This window comes from Anomaloglossus baeobatrachus, chromosome 1, assembly GCF_048569485.1.
Source record: "Anomaloglossus baeobatrachus isolate aAnoBae1 chromosome 1, aAnoBae1.hap1, whole genome shotgun sequence".
Classification (NCBI taxonomy): Eukaryota; Metazoa; Chordata; class Amphibia; order Anura; family Aromobatidae; genus Anomaloglossus; species Anomaloglossus baeobatrachus.
This window is the reverse complement of record NC_134353.1, coordinates 710,455,842-710,468,194: the sequence shown is the minus strand read 5'-3', so window position 1 is coordinate 710,468,194 and position 12,353 is coordinate 710,455,842. Positions and strand designations below refer to the sequence as shown.

General features: G+C 49.1%; 1 protein-coding gene across 2 annotated transcripts in view; it reads right to left on the bottom strand.

The window, feature by feature from the left end:
* The window catches only part of SMARCB1 (SWI/SNF related BAF chromatin remodeling complex subunit B1), a 40,306-nt gene that overhangs the window by 15,346 nt on the left and 12,607 nt on the right, over positions 1-12,353 (bottom strand). For both annotated transcript variants that reach the window (XM_075321503.1, XM_075321512.1), the window contains exons 6-7: positions 4,167-4,333; positions 3,588-3,778 (exon numbers count right to left, since the gene is read on the bottom strand). In XM_075321503.1, coding sequence (XP_075177618.1) covers positions 3,588-3,778; positions 4,167-4,333 — 358 coding nt within the window. The remainder of the gene's footprint in view (positions 1-3,587; positions 3,779-4,166; positions 4,334-12,353) is intronic.

Here is a 12,353-nt window from a genome sequence, read left to right as displayed (position 1 = left end):
TTTGTCGCTCGGCTCCCTTAAGGGACAAGTCTCAGCGCTCTCTGTGTTTTTTCAGAAGCGCCTAGCCAGACTTCCACAGGTACGCACGTTCCTGCAGGGGGTTTGTCACATAGTCCCTCCTTACAAGCGGCCGTTAGAACCCTGGGATCTGAACAGGGTGCTGATGGCTCTTCAGAAACCACCTTTCGAGCCAATGAGGGATATTTCTCTCTCACGCCTTTCGCAGAAAGTGGCCTTCCTAGTAGCAGTCACATCACTTCGGAGAGTGTCTGAGCTAGTAGCGCTGTCATGCAAAGCCCCTTTCCTGGTGTTTCACCAGGACAAGGTGGTTCTGCGTCCGGTTCCGGAATTTCTCCCTAAGGTGGTATCCCCCTTTCATCTCAATCACCTCTTTTTGTCCTCATCCAGTTCACCAATGTGAAAGGGATTTGCACTTGTTAGATCTGGTGAGAGCACTCAGACTCTACATTTCTCGTACGGCGCCCCTGCGCCGCTCGGATGCACTCTTTGTCCTTGTCGCTGGCCAGCGTAAAGGGTCACAGGCTTCCAAATCAACCCTGGCTCGGTGGATCAAGGAACCAATTCTCGAAGCTTACCGATCTTCTGGGCTTCCGGTTCCCTCAGGGCTGAGGGCCCATTCTACCAGAGCCGTGGGTGCGTCCTGGGCTTTGCGGCACCAGGCTACGGCTCAGCAGGTGTGTCAGGCAGCTACCTGGTCGAGCCTGCACACTTTCACGAAACACTATCAGGTGCATACCTATGCTTCGGCAGATGCCAGCCTAGGTAGGCGAGTCCTTCAGGCGGCGGTTGCCCACCTGTAGGAAGGGGCCGTCTTACGGCTCTATTACGAGGTTTTACTTTACCCACCCAGGGACTGCTTTTGGACGTCCCAATTGTCTGGGTCTCCCAATGGAGCGACAAAGAAGAAGGGAATTTTGTTTACTTACCGTAAATTCCTTTTCTTCTAGCTCCAATTGGGAGACCCAGCATCCGCCCCTGTTCTCTTCGGGCTGTTGTTCTTTGTGTACACATGTTGTTCATGTTGAATGGTTTCAGTTCTCCGAAATTTCTTCGGATTGAATTTACTTTAAACCAATTTATAAAACTTTTCCTCCTTCTTTCTTTTGCACCAAAACTGAGGAGCCCGTGAGGCACGGGGGGTGTATAGGCAGAAGGGGAGGGGCTTTACACTTTTAAGTGTAATACTTTGTGTGGCCTCCGGAGGCAGAAGCTATACACCCAATTGTCTGGGTCTCCCAATTGGAGCTAGAAGAAAAGGAATTTACGGTAAGTAAACAAAATTCCCTTCTTTTCCACCAAAACGGCAGGCAAAAAAAGAAGCAACATGCGCACAGCCTTTCGGATTTCTCAGACTTTGCTGGGGAAGATCGTACATGCAGTTTAGGGTCATAAACTGAACCAAGAAGCCGCGTGCGCACAAAGCTTTAGCGTATGCCCACAGGTTTATTTTTTAGTCGTCAAAACCAAACAATTTTCTAGTAGGAACTGCGTCAGAAAACACTACTTTGGGAAACTTTGAGACGTTTTTCCATTACATAAAGTATTATGGAAGAGTTTTTTCAGCCCTCTGACTGCGCCGTGTCTAGTTTAGAACATAGTCCGACATTACCCGACTAGGACTGTATCTCACCGGGTGATTTTTCATAACCTGAAGCAAAATAGATACTCAAAAACCTGAACAGCAAAAGGGATTTGATGCGTTCAAACATTTTTGAGTGATTTTCAGGCTTTATTTGAAAAGGACCTGCTCTGGGAAACTCCTATAAAAAAAAAATAAAAATAAAAAAAAGTGCATATATGCTTACTAACTGCTGCCACAAAAGTAACTACAATGTGAGTTATTGGGGTCATTGTTAATCCTATCTACTGCTGCGTATCCGCTCGGCCACAGCCACCATCAATTGACAGTGCAGCCAATTACCAAGGGTGCTGGGTGTCAGACCTCAGCTGATCAGACATTAATGACCTATCCTAAGGAAAGGCCATCAATGTAAAAGTAGTGGCCACCCAATCTTTAACCTCACCACACCATAGCTTTCTGTGTAGAATGATTAGCAGCTTCCTGTCCATTGTCCATATACAATGTTAATGATGTGGTTGGACTAGCAGGCACAAGACAGCTCGTCCTGGTGATAACACACTGATGGCATTGAAAAAGCATAAACTTATGATGACCTTTGACACATTCAGAGCAGGAATGAATGTGTCTCATGGATGCATGTCTTTTTACATCAATTAAGAGATGTGCTCCTCAGATTATCCGGGGGCATCACAGCCCTGGACCAGACCCTAATCAGAGGACAATTAACTTTCACACTGAACTGCAGCAATATTTATGGTTACAACAGTTTGTCCTCTTGCCATAGTGATAGTTCTGCTTCACATAACTTGTTTTATTTACTGCCCCATTCTAATGTCCTGTTGTGTATAAGTATGTGACTCTTCAGATTTTGTGTTATATTGAGCCTGAAGAAGAGACCCGAGTAGTCCGGAAAGCTTGCAATTATTACCATCTTTTCAGTTATGCATTAAAAAGTATCAACCACTGAGGACTCGCAGTTCTTTTAAACAATTTTGAAAAAGCAAAGCACAGCCCAGTAAGTAGCTCTCTCCCACTACATCTTGGTGCTCTCAGATTACATAGCAAAAACCTGCTGATCGATTCCCTTTAAAAAAACAAAAATCTGTGTAAAATAAACATTTTTTGACTATGAAAAAGTAAAGTACTACTGTTTTGCATTGATACTAAAAAGGTTATGTCGCAGGATGGGTGGAATGGGTGTAAATTTCTAGTACGCTCACCACTGAAATGCTAGGCTACTAGAATGAGGGGGTCCTATGCCCCTTTGTTCTTCCACACTATGCAACCACAGTGACAAAGACTGGATCGGCAGTCAATAATGCCTGCTGCCACCCCATTTGAGGTTTATTGACAGACTATTACAGCGCTTGGCTGTTTCTATGATCCCCAAAGACAATGAATAGTGCCGGAATTCATATATGTGACCACCTCCCCTATTCAGGTTGCTACTCACCATTGTTAAGCAGGACGATTAACGGTACGTGCCCACGGTCAGGGTTGCGACTCTCATCCACAGGTGCCCATGCCCACGATCGGGGTTCGGGCTGCTGTGGTTTCTCACTTGTGTTCTCTCTACGGAGGACGCTTGCAACTCCATAGCAAAGAATTGACATGCTGCAACTCTGAAAGCTGCACCCCAGGTCAGTTTCCACTGCGGGCCACACACGCACAGTGGGCATGGGATTTCTAGAAATCCTATCCACTATGCTTGTACTGTACAACGCAGCGTTTTGGACGCAGCGAAAACATGCTACATCCAAAACGCTGTGAACCCTGATCGTGGGCACACAGCCCGAGACCTGCATTCTGGTGACCAGACATTTATCACGTACAGTGTATACAATTTATGTTTGTGGCGTAACCAAAAAGTAAAATGATGTTTCGGACAACCAGTTGTTGCCTTCTTGCACTCAAGTGAATAAAAAGGATATAAATGTCCCTTTTTAAGATTTGCTTTTGCATTTGTGCACATAGCATATCCTACCTGAAAGCATAAGTCTTCTGATGCCAACTGAGCTGCCCACGGATGCTGTATGCGATAGTGGTAACGAACTCGCCACCCAAACCAAGCTCGGAACATAACTTCAGTGCAAACTTCTCTGGAGAGTTCTCTTTTTCGGACATGTCCCACTCAAACTGGTCAACCAAGGAAATGTTCCCAACGTGGATATTTAGCTGAGAAAGAGCACAAGGAGAAAAACCGCAAACCACAAAGTGAGGCCTCTATCGTTCATTCACCAACATAGCAACAGTCTCGACACAGAGACGTTATGCAGATTCGGAACGCACGCGGCCAGCCTTTTTTTGGGATGTTAGGAAAATACTCAGATTCCAGAAGAGCCATGCAAAAACATCATCCAGGTATGAAATCAGATGAGAGAACAGCACAAAATGTCCATGGATTATCAAACTGTCTGAAAAAAAAAAGGCAAACAACCTGCAGGCATATGACTACACTATAAGAAGACCATGCAGCACACTGCGGCGACATGCAATGGGGTCAGCTGAAAACGCACAGAAGCCATTGTTACGAGCTTATGAAGAACAATTGCTTTCTCAGTACCTTAATGATGACTCTCTGGTCAGACTGGTCTTCCAAAATGCTGTCAGTAGGATAAGACTCGATTTGTTGGCGGATAGCTGAAGCAATAGCTGGGACAAAGGCAAGAGGGTTGAGGTCTAGGTCGTCACAGAGAATCTCTGCAAACATTTCTGGGGTCATTAACTTCTCTGTAGATGAAAAGAGGAAAAAAAATGGCAATCCCTAAATAATCCAAAGCATAACATCACAGCATAAATGTAACATTTATTGCTTTAAAGGGAACCTGTCACCAGATTTGGAGACTATGAGCTGCAGCCACCACTACGAAGCTCTTATATATAGCATTCCAGAATACTTTATATAAGAGCCCAGGGCAAAGAAGGGAATTTTGTTTACTTACCGTAAATTCCTTTTCTTCTAGCTCTAATTGGGAGACCCAGACAATTGGGTGTATAGGCTATGCCTCCGGAGGCCGCACAAAGTACTACACTTAAGTGTTAGGCCCCTCCCCTTCTGCCAATACACCCCCCGTGCTCCCACGGGCTGCTCAGTTTTGGTGCAAAAGCAAGAAGGAGGAAAAAATAATTATAAACTGGTTTAACTTCAATCCGAAGGAAACTCGGAGAACTGAAACCATTCAACATGAACAACATGTGTACACAAAAAAACAGGGGCGGGTGCTGGGTCTCCCAATTAGAGCTAGAAGAAAAGGAATTTACGGTAAGTAAACAAAATTCCCTTCTTCTTTTTCGCTCTATTGGGAGACCCAGACAATTGGGACGTCCAAAAGCAGTCCCTGGGTGGGTAAAATAATACCTCGTAAGAGAGCCGTAAAACGGCCCTTTCCTACAGGTGGGCAACCGCCGCCTGAAGGACTCGTCCACCTAGGCTGGCATCCACCGCAGCATAGGTATGCACCTGATAGTGCTTCATGAAAGTGTGCAGGCTCGACCAGGTAGCTGCCTGACACACCTGTTGAGCCGCAGCCTGGTGCCTCAAAGCCCAGGACGCTCCCACGGCTCTGGTAGAATGGGCCTTCAGCCCTGAGGGAACCGGAAGCCCAGCCGAACGGTAAGCTTCGATAATTGGCTTCTTGATCCACCGAGCCAGGGTTGATTTGGAAGCCTGTGACCCTTTACGCTGGCCAGCGACAAGGACAAAGAGTGCATCCGAGCGGCGCAGGGGCGCCGTACGAGAAATGTAGAGTCTGAGTGCTCTCACCAGATCTAACAAATGCAAATCCTTTTCACCTTGGTGAACTGGATGAGGATAAATAGAGGGTAAGGAAATATCCTGATTGAGATGAAAGGGGGATACCACCTTAGGGAGAAACTCCGGAACCGGACGTAGAACCACCTTGTCCTGGTGAAAAACCAGAAAAGGGGCTTTGCACGACAACGCTGCTAGCTCAGACACTCTCCGAAGTGAAGTGACTGCTACTAGAAAAACCACTTTCTGCGAAAGGCGTGAGAGAGAAATATCTCTCATTGGCTCGAATGGTGGTTTCTGAAGAACCATCAGCACCCTGTTTAGATCCCAGGGTTCTAACGGCCGCTTGTAAGGTGGAACGATGTGACAAACACCCTGCAGGAACGTGCGTACCTGTGGAAGTCTAGCTAGGCGCTTCTGGAAAAACACAGAGCGCTGAAACTTGTCCCTTAAGGGAACCGAGCGACAAACCCTTTTCCCGTCCAGATTGAAGGAAGGACAGAAAAGTAGGTAATGCAAATGGCCAGGGAGAAAAACCCTGAGCAGAGCACCACGACAGGAAAATTTTCCACGTCCTGTGATAAATCTTGGCGGACGTTGGTTTCCTAGCCTGTCTCATAGTGGCAATGACTTCTTGAGATAACCCTGAAGACGCTAGGATCCAGGACTCAATGGCCACACAGTCAGGTTGAGGGCCGCAGAATTCAGATGGAAAAACGGCCCTTGAGACAGCAAGTCTGGTCGGTCTGGTAGTGCCCACGGTTGGCCGACCGTGAGATGCCACAGATCCGGGTACCACGACCTCCTCGGCCAGTCTGGAGCGACGAGGATGGCGCGGCGGCAGTCGGCCCTGATCTTGCGTAACACTCTGGGCAACAGTGCCAGCGGAGGAAACACATAAGGGAGCTGAAACTGCGACCAATCCTGAACTAAGGCGTCTGCCGCCAGAGCTCTGGGATCTTGAGACCGTGCCATGAACGTTGGTACCTTGTTGTTGTGCCGGGACGCCATTAGGTCGACGTCCGGCACCCCCCAGCGGCAACAGATCTCCTGAAACACGTCCGGGTGAAGGGACCATTCCCCTGCGTCCATGCCCTGGCGACTGAGATAATTTGCTTCCCAGTTTTCCACGCCTGGGATGTGAACTGCGGATATGGTGGAGGCCGTGGCTTCCACCCACATCAAAATCCGCCGGACTTCCTGGAAGGCTTGTCGACTGCGTGTGCCGCCTTGGTGGTTGATGTATGCCACCGCTGTAGAATTGTCCGACTGAATTCGGATCTGCTTGCCTTCCAGCCACTGCTGGAACGCTTTCAGGGCAAGATACACTGCCCGAATTTCCAGAACATTGATCTGAAGCGAGGACTCTTGCCGGGTCCACGTACCCTGAGTCCTGTGGTGGAGAAAAAACCGCTCCCCACCCTGACAGACTTGCGTCCGTCGTGACTACTTCCCAGGATGGGGGTAGGAAGGATTTCCCCTTCAACAATGAAGTGGGAAGAAGCCACCACCGAAGGGAAGCTTTGGTCGCCTGAGAGAGGGAGACGGTCCTGTCGAGGGACGTCGGCTTCCTGTCCCATTTGCGTAGGATGTCCCATTGAAGAGGACGCAGGTGAAACTGCGCGAAAGGGACTGCTTCCATTGCTGCCACCATCTTCCCCAGGAAGTGCATGAGGCGCCTCAAGGGGTGTGACTGGCCTTGAAGGAGAGATTGTACCCCTGTCTGTAGTGACCGCTGCTTGATCAGCGGAAGCTTCACTATCGCTGAGAGGGTATGAAACTCCATGCCAAGGTATGTGAGCGATTGGGCCGGTGTCAGATTTGACTTTGGAAAATTGATGATCCACCCGAAACTCTGGAGAGTCTCCAGGGTAGCGTCGAGGCTGTGTTGGCATGCCTCTAGAGAGGGTGCCTTGATCAACAGATCGTCCAAGTACGGGATCACCGAGTGACCCCGAGAATGGAGGACCGCTACTACAGTAGCCATAACCTTGGTGAAAACCCGCGGGGCTGTTGCCAGGCCGAATGGCAGTGCCACGAACTGCAGGTGTTCGTTTCCTATGGCGAAGCGCAAGAAGCGCTGGTGCTCTGGGGCAATCGGAACGTGGAGATAAGCATCTTTGATATCGATCGATGCAAGGAAATCTCCTTGGGACATTGAGGCGATGACGGAGCGAAGGGATTCCATCCAGAACCGCCTGGTCTTTACGTGTTTGTTGAGAAGTTTCAGGTCTAGGACAGGACGGAAAGACCCGTCCTTCTTTGGGACCACAAACTAGTTGGAGTAAAAACCGTGGCCCTGTTGATGAAGAGGAACAGGGACCACCACTCCTTCTGCCTTCAGAGTGCCCAGCGCCTGCAGAAGAGCCTCGGCTCTCTCGGGAGGCGGAGAAGACCTGAAGAATCGAGTCGGGGGACGAGAGATGAACTCTATCTTGTAACCGTGAGACCGAATGTCTCTCACCCAGCGGTCTTTTATTTGTGGCAGCCAGGTGTCGCAAAAGCGGGAGAGCCTGCCACCGACCGAGGATGCTACTAGAGGAGGTAGAAGTCATGAGGCAGCCGCTTTGTTAGCGGTGCTCCCAATGGCCTTTTTAGGACGTGACTTAGACCGCCATGCATCAGAGTTCCTTTGTTCTTTCTGAGACCTTTTGGACGAGGAGAATTGGGACCTGCCCGCGCCCCGAAAGGACCGAAACCTCGACTGCCCTCTCCTCTGTTGGGAGAGGTTCTGCTTGGGCTGGGGTAAGGATGTATCCTTTCCCTTGGATTGTTTGATGATTTCATCCAGGCGCTCGCCAAAGAGCCTGTCGCCAGAAATTGGCAAACCGGTTAAACGCTTTTTTGGAAGCGGAATCTGCCTTCCACTCCCGTAGCCACAAGGCCCTGCGGACTACTACCGAATTGGCGGTCGCAACTGCCGTACGGCTCACAGAGTCCAGGACAGCATTCATAGCGTAAGACGCAATTGCCGAGGTCTGGGAGGTAATTGGCGCGGCCGCTTCAATTTTCGCTTGACCTGCTGATATAGCTTGTAGCGCCCATACGGCTGCGAATGCTGGGGCAAAAGAAGCTCCGATAGCTTCATAGATGGATTTCATCCAGAGCTCCATCTGCCTGTCAGTGGCATCTTTAAGCGAGGCCCCATCTTCCACTGCAAGTATGGATCTAGCCGCCAGTCTGGAGATTGGAGGATCCACTTTGGGACATTGAATCCAACCTTTAACCACTTCCGGGGGAAAAGGATAACGTGTATCCTTAAGGCGCTTAGAGAAACGCTTATCCGGACAAGCATGGTGATTCTGGATTGCCTCTCTGAAATCAGAGTGGTCTAGAAACATACTCTGTGTACGCTTGGGGAACCTGAAGCGAAATTTCTCCTGCTGAGAAACAGACTCCTCCGCCGGAGGGGCTGAGGGAAGAATATCCAGCAACTGATGAATGGATGCAATAAGATCATTCACTATGGCGTCCCCGTCTGGAGAATTAAGATTGAGAGCGCTCCCAGGATCAGAATCCTGATCAACTGTTTCCGCATCATCAACCAGAGAATCCCCCCGCTGAGACCCTAAACAATATGATGTCGAGGGAAATTCTAAGCGGGCTCGCTTAGACGATCTGGGGCTAGGTTCTAAGTCCGAACCCTCCGTCTGGGATGTATGAGATACCCCGTGAGGACATTGTTGGTCCAACTGAGGGGGGTCAGGGAACAATGATTCAACAGAGTCCCTTTGCTGAGATACCGGTCTGGACTGCAAGGCTTCTAGTATCTTAGCCATAGTCTCAGAGAGTTGATCCTTAAAGGCTGCAAACTCAGTCCCCGTCACCTGGACAGTGTCAACAGGTGGCTCCCCCTGGGCCCCTCTTAGCAGAGGATCCGGCTGAGGAAGTGTCACAGGGGTCGAACACTGTACACAATGAGGGTCAGTGGAACCTGCCTGTAGCTGGGTCTTACATGCGGCGCAGGCAACATAAGCCTGTGTTTTGGCACCCCTGCCTTTTATGGGCGCCATGCTATAGTTTTCCCTGAGTAACACAATAGGGTATATAGCCAGAAAGAACTGTGCTCATACAGTGTAAATTATATACAGTACACAAACAATACAGCACCATGGGGCTAGCACCACATGTGCTGTTTACCAGCCGCCTAAGCGGTTGTGAGGCCACCAGAGACCGTGTCTGGGTCTCCCATGAATATGTCCCTCTCTGCAGCGTCGGTGGAGCTGACAGGAATGGCTGCGGCGTCCTGACGAGCTGAGGAAGCTGTGGGCATGGCCTAGAAAGAGCGCGAAACGGGCGCTCATACTGTGCACAGTGAGGGGAGTGGAGCATGTAAATCATACTCCAGCCCTCATTGCTGCTCGCTCCGTGCAGCGTCCCGCCCTTCCCCTGCCTGTCAGGGCTGAGGGCGGGAGAAAAAAAGGGAAACTAGGCCGCAATGAAGCCGGGGACTGTAGTAATAAACGCGGCCGCCGTAAAAGCGCGGTCGCGTGAAAGTCCCCGGCGAACTACAAGTCCCAGCCGCGCCGCAGTGTCCCGTGGCAACGGCGGTCAGTGCGGTAGCCCTTACATATAAACACACTCAGCGACGCTGAGTGTGTAATGGCACATATAGACCCGGTCAGCGCCGCGGTCCCCGATGCACTAGCACACCCAGCAAAGCTGAGGTGATGCCGTGCGCGTTCCCAATAGGGATACAGAGTACCTTTAAGATGCAGGGCCATGTCCCTGAACGGTATCGGCTCCTATCCATCAGGCTCCACAGGAGTTGTGGATGAAGCCCGGTCTCAGTGCCTGGAGACCGATAAGATCCCACTTCACCCAGAGCCCTAAGGGGGATGGGGAAGGAAAGCAGCATGTGGGCTCCAGCCGCCGTACCCGCAATGGATACCTCAACCTTAACAACACCGGCGACAAAAGTGGGGTGAGAAGGGAGCATGCTAGGGGCCCTATATGGGCCCACTTTTCTTCCATCCGACCTAGTCAGCAGCTGCTGCTGACTAATCTGTGGAGCTGTGCTGTGCGTGTCTGACCTCCTTCGCACAAAGCAAAAAACTGAGCAGCCCGTGGGAGCACGGGGGGTGTATTGGCAGAAGGGGAGGGGCCTAACACTTTTAAGTGTAGTACTTTGTGCGGCCTCCGGAGGCATAGCCTATACACCCAATTGTCTGGGTCTCCCAATAGAGCGAAAAAGAAAATAACACTTATAATACCTAAGGGGCGGTCCGGTCCGATGGGTGTCGCTGCTCTCCAGCCCGGCGGCTCTTCTCTGCGGCGATCACCGTCCTTCTTTTGAGGCCTGTGTGCATGACACGTCCTACGTCATCCACACTAGCCGGCATTACACTTTGACCTGCTCTGCTGAGCGCAGATCCAAGTATTTTATTACGCATGTGTGGACGGACGGTTTTTAACCTTTCCTCGTGCCTGGCATTACAGTACTTTGATCTGCCCCCAGATCAAAGTGCGCCTGTGTAGGATCTCAATGTTGGCTTGTGTGGATGACAGACATCATCCTCACTGGGCTGGGTAGAAGGAGTACGGAGATCACAGCAGAGAGGAGGCGCCCATCAGACCAGACCACCCCTTAGACGAGTATTATAAAAGTGTCTTTTACGTTCTACACAGCGGCCTGGGCACTTGTATACAGTATTCTGAAATACTGTATATAAGGGCTTACTGGTGGTGGTCGCAGCTTATAGTTGCCAAGTCCGGTGACAGGTTCTCTTTACCTTTGTAGTCCTTATCTAGGAATATTGATTGCCTGTCCATATAGGCTATGAATAACAGATTTACGGATATGTAAAGACTGGTGCGGCCAGCAATCAGATGACTAAAAGGGGTTGTGTTGATTGCGGGCAACCACTTTTGGAAGCGGCAGTGCCAGGTATTATCATTCATTCCCTTTCTCTTGAATTGGGCAGAGCGGTGTGAGCCACAATACCAAGCACAACCACAACTAGAAGTACAGAATTTTGCCTAGTTAAGAATAGACCTAGAAAACGTCTTTAAAGGGAATCCGTCACTTGGCATCCTGAGAGCTGAATGATGAAGGGTCAGAGACCCAGATTCCAGAGATATGTCACTTACTGAGCTACTTGCTGCAGTTTTGGTAATATTACTGATTTATTTGCTGCAGATCCAACAGTTTTCTGGATGCTGAACTCTGTATAGCCCCTCACACAACACTGACAGTTTCTGTGTACACTGTTAATAGTCAAGAAATCTGCCAATTAAGTGATGGGGCAATGTTACACAGAGCCTCGGGACTACATGGCACAAAACTAGTCCTCTACTGATAATCACCTTCTGATAAAACAGTGATTGTATCAAAACTATAGTAAGCAGCCAAAAAAAGTGATACATCACTGGAATCAGGATCTCTGTCTATAAATGATGCGGCTCTCAGATTAGATGGCAAAAACCTGGTGAGTGGTAGAGAGGGAGTTCATTGCCTAAAAGTATTACTCCTAAATGAAAGTATTGCTAATAGAAGCCCAATACACTTTAATAGATATCATGGTACCTGGGTTGCGCTTGGGGGAATGAAGAATCCTCTATGGTATAACATCAAGGTTTTTATTCACACCAACATATTTAGGTGCCAGACTGGCTTTTTTTTTTTCCTGAAAAACGCACTACTATCACTCCCACCCTCTCTTAATTCTGTCGGTATTGTGCACTTCTGTCCCAATCAAACCTTAGTAATGAGAGTCCAATAGGCATTATGTTCTGAAACTCTCCAAAGCCCATAGTTCTAGGGACTGGCACATATATTAATCAATCTGACCACCACCAATACCACTAGCTTAATGATAGATTATGCACATTTATTTTATTGCATGTAGGTGGTGAAATTCTGAAATTATCTTACAGAAATGACAAAACCATGAGATGTCTTCCTGTGGTGGATTGGTGGATTACCAACATAGCTACTAGTAAAGTCACTTTACAAACCAATGATCACAAATGACAAAAAACCTCAATCTGAAGTCAAAA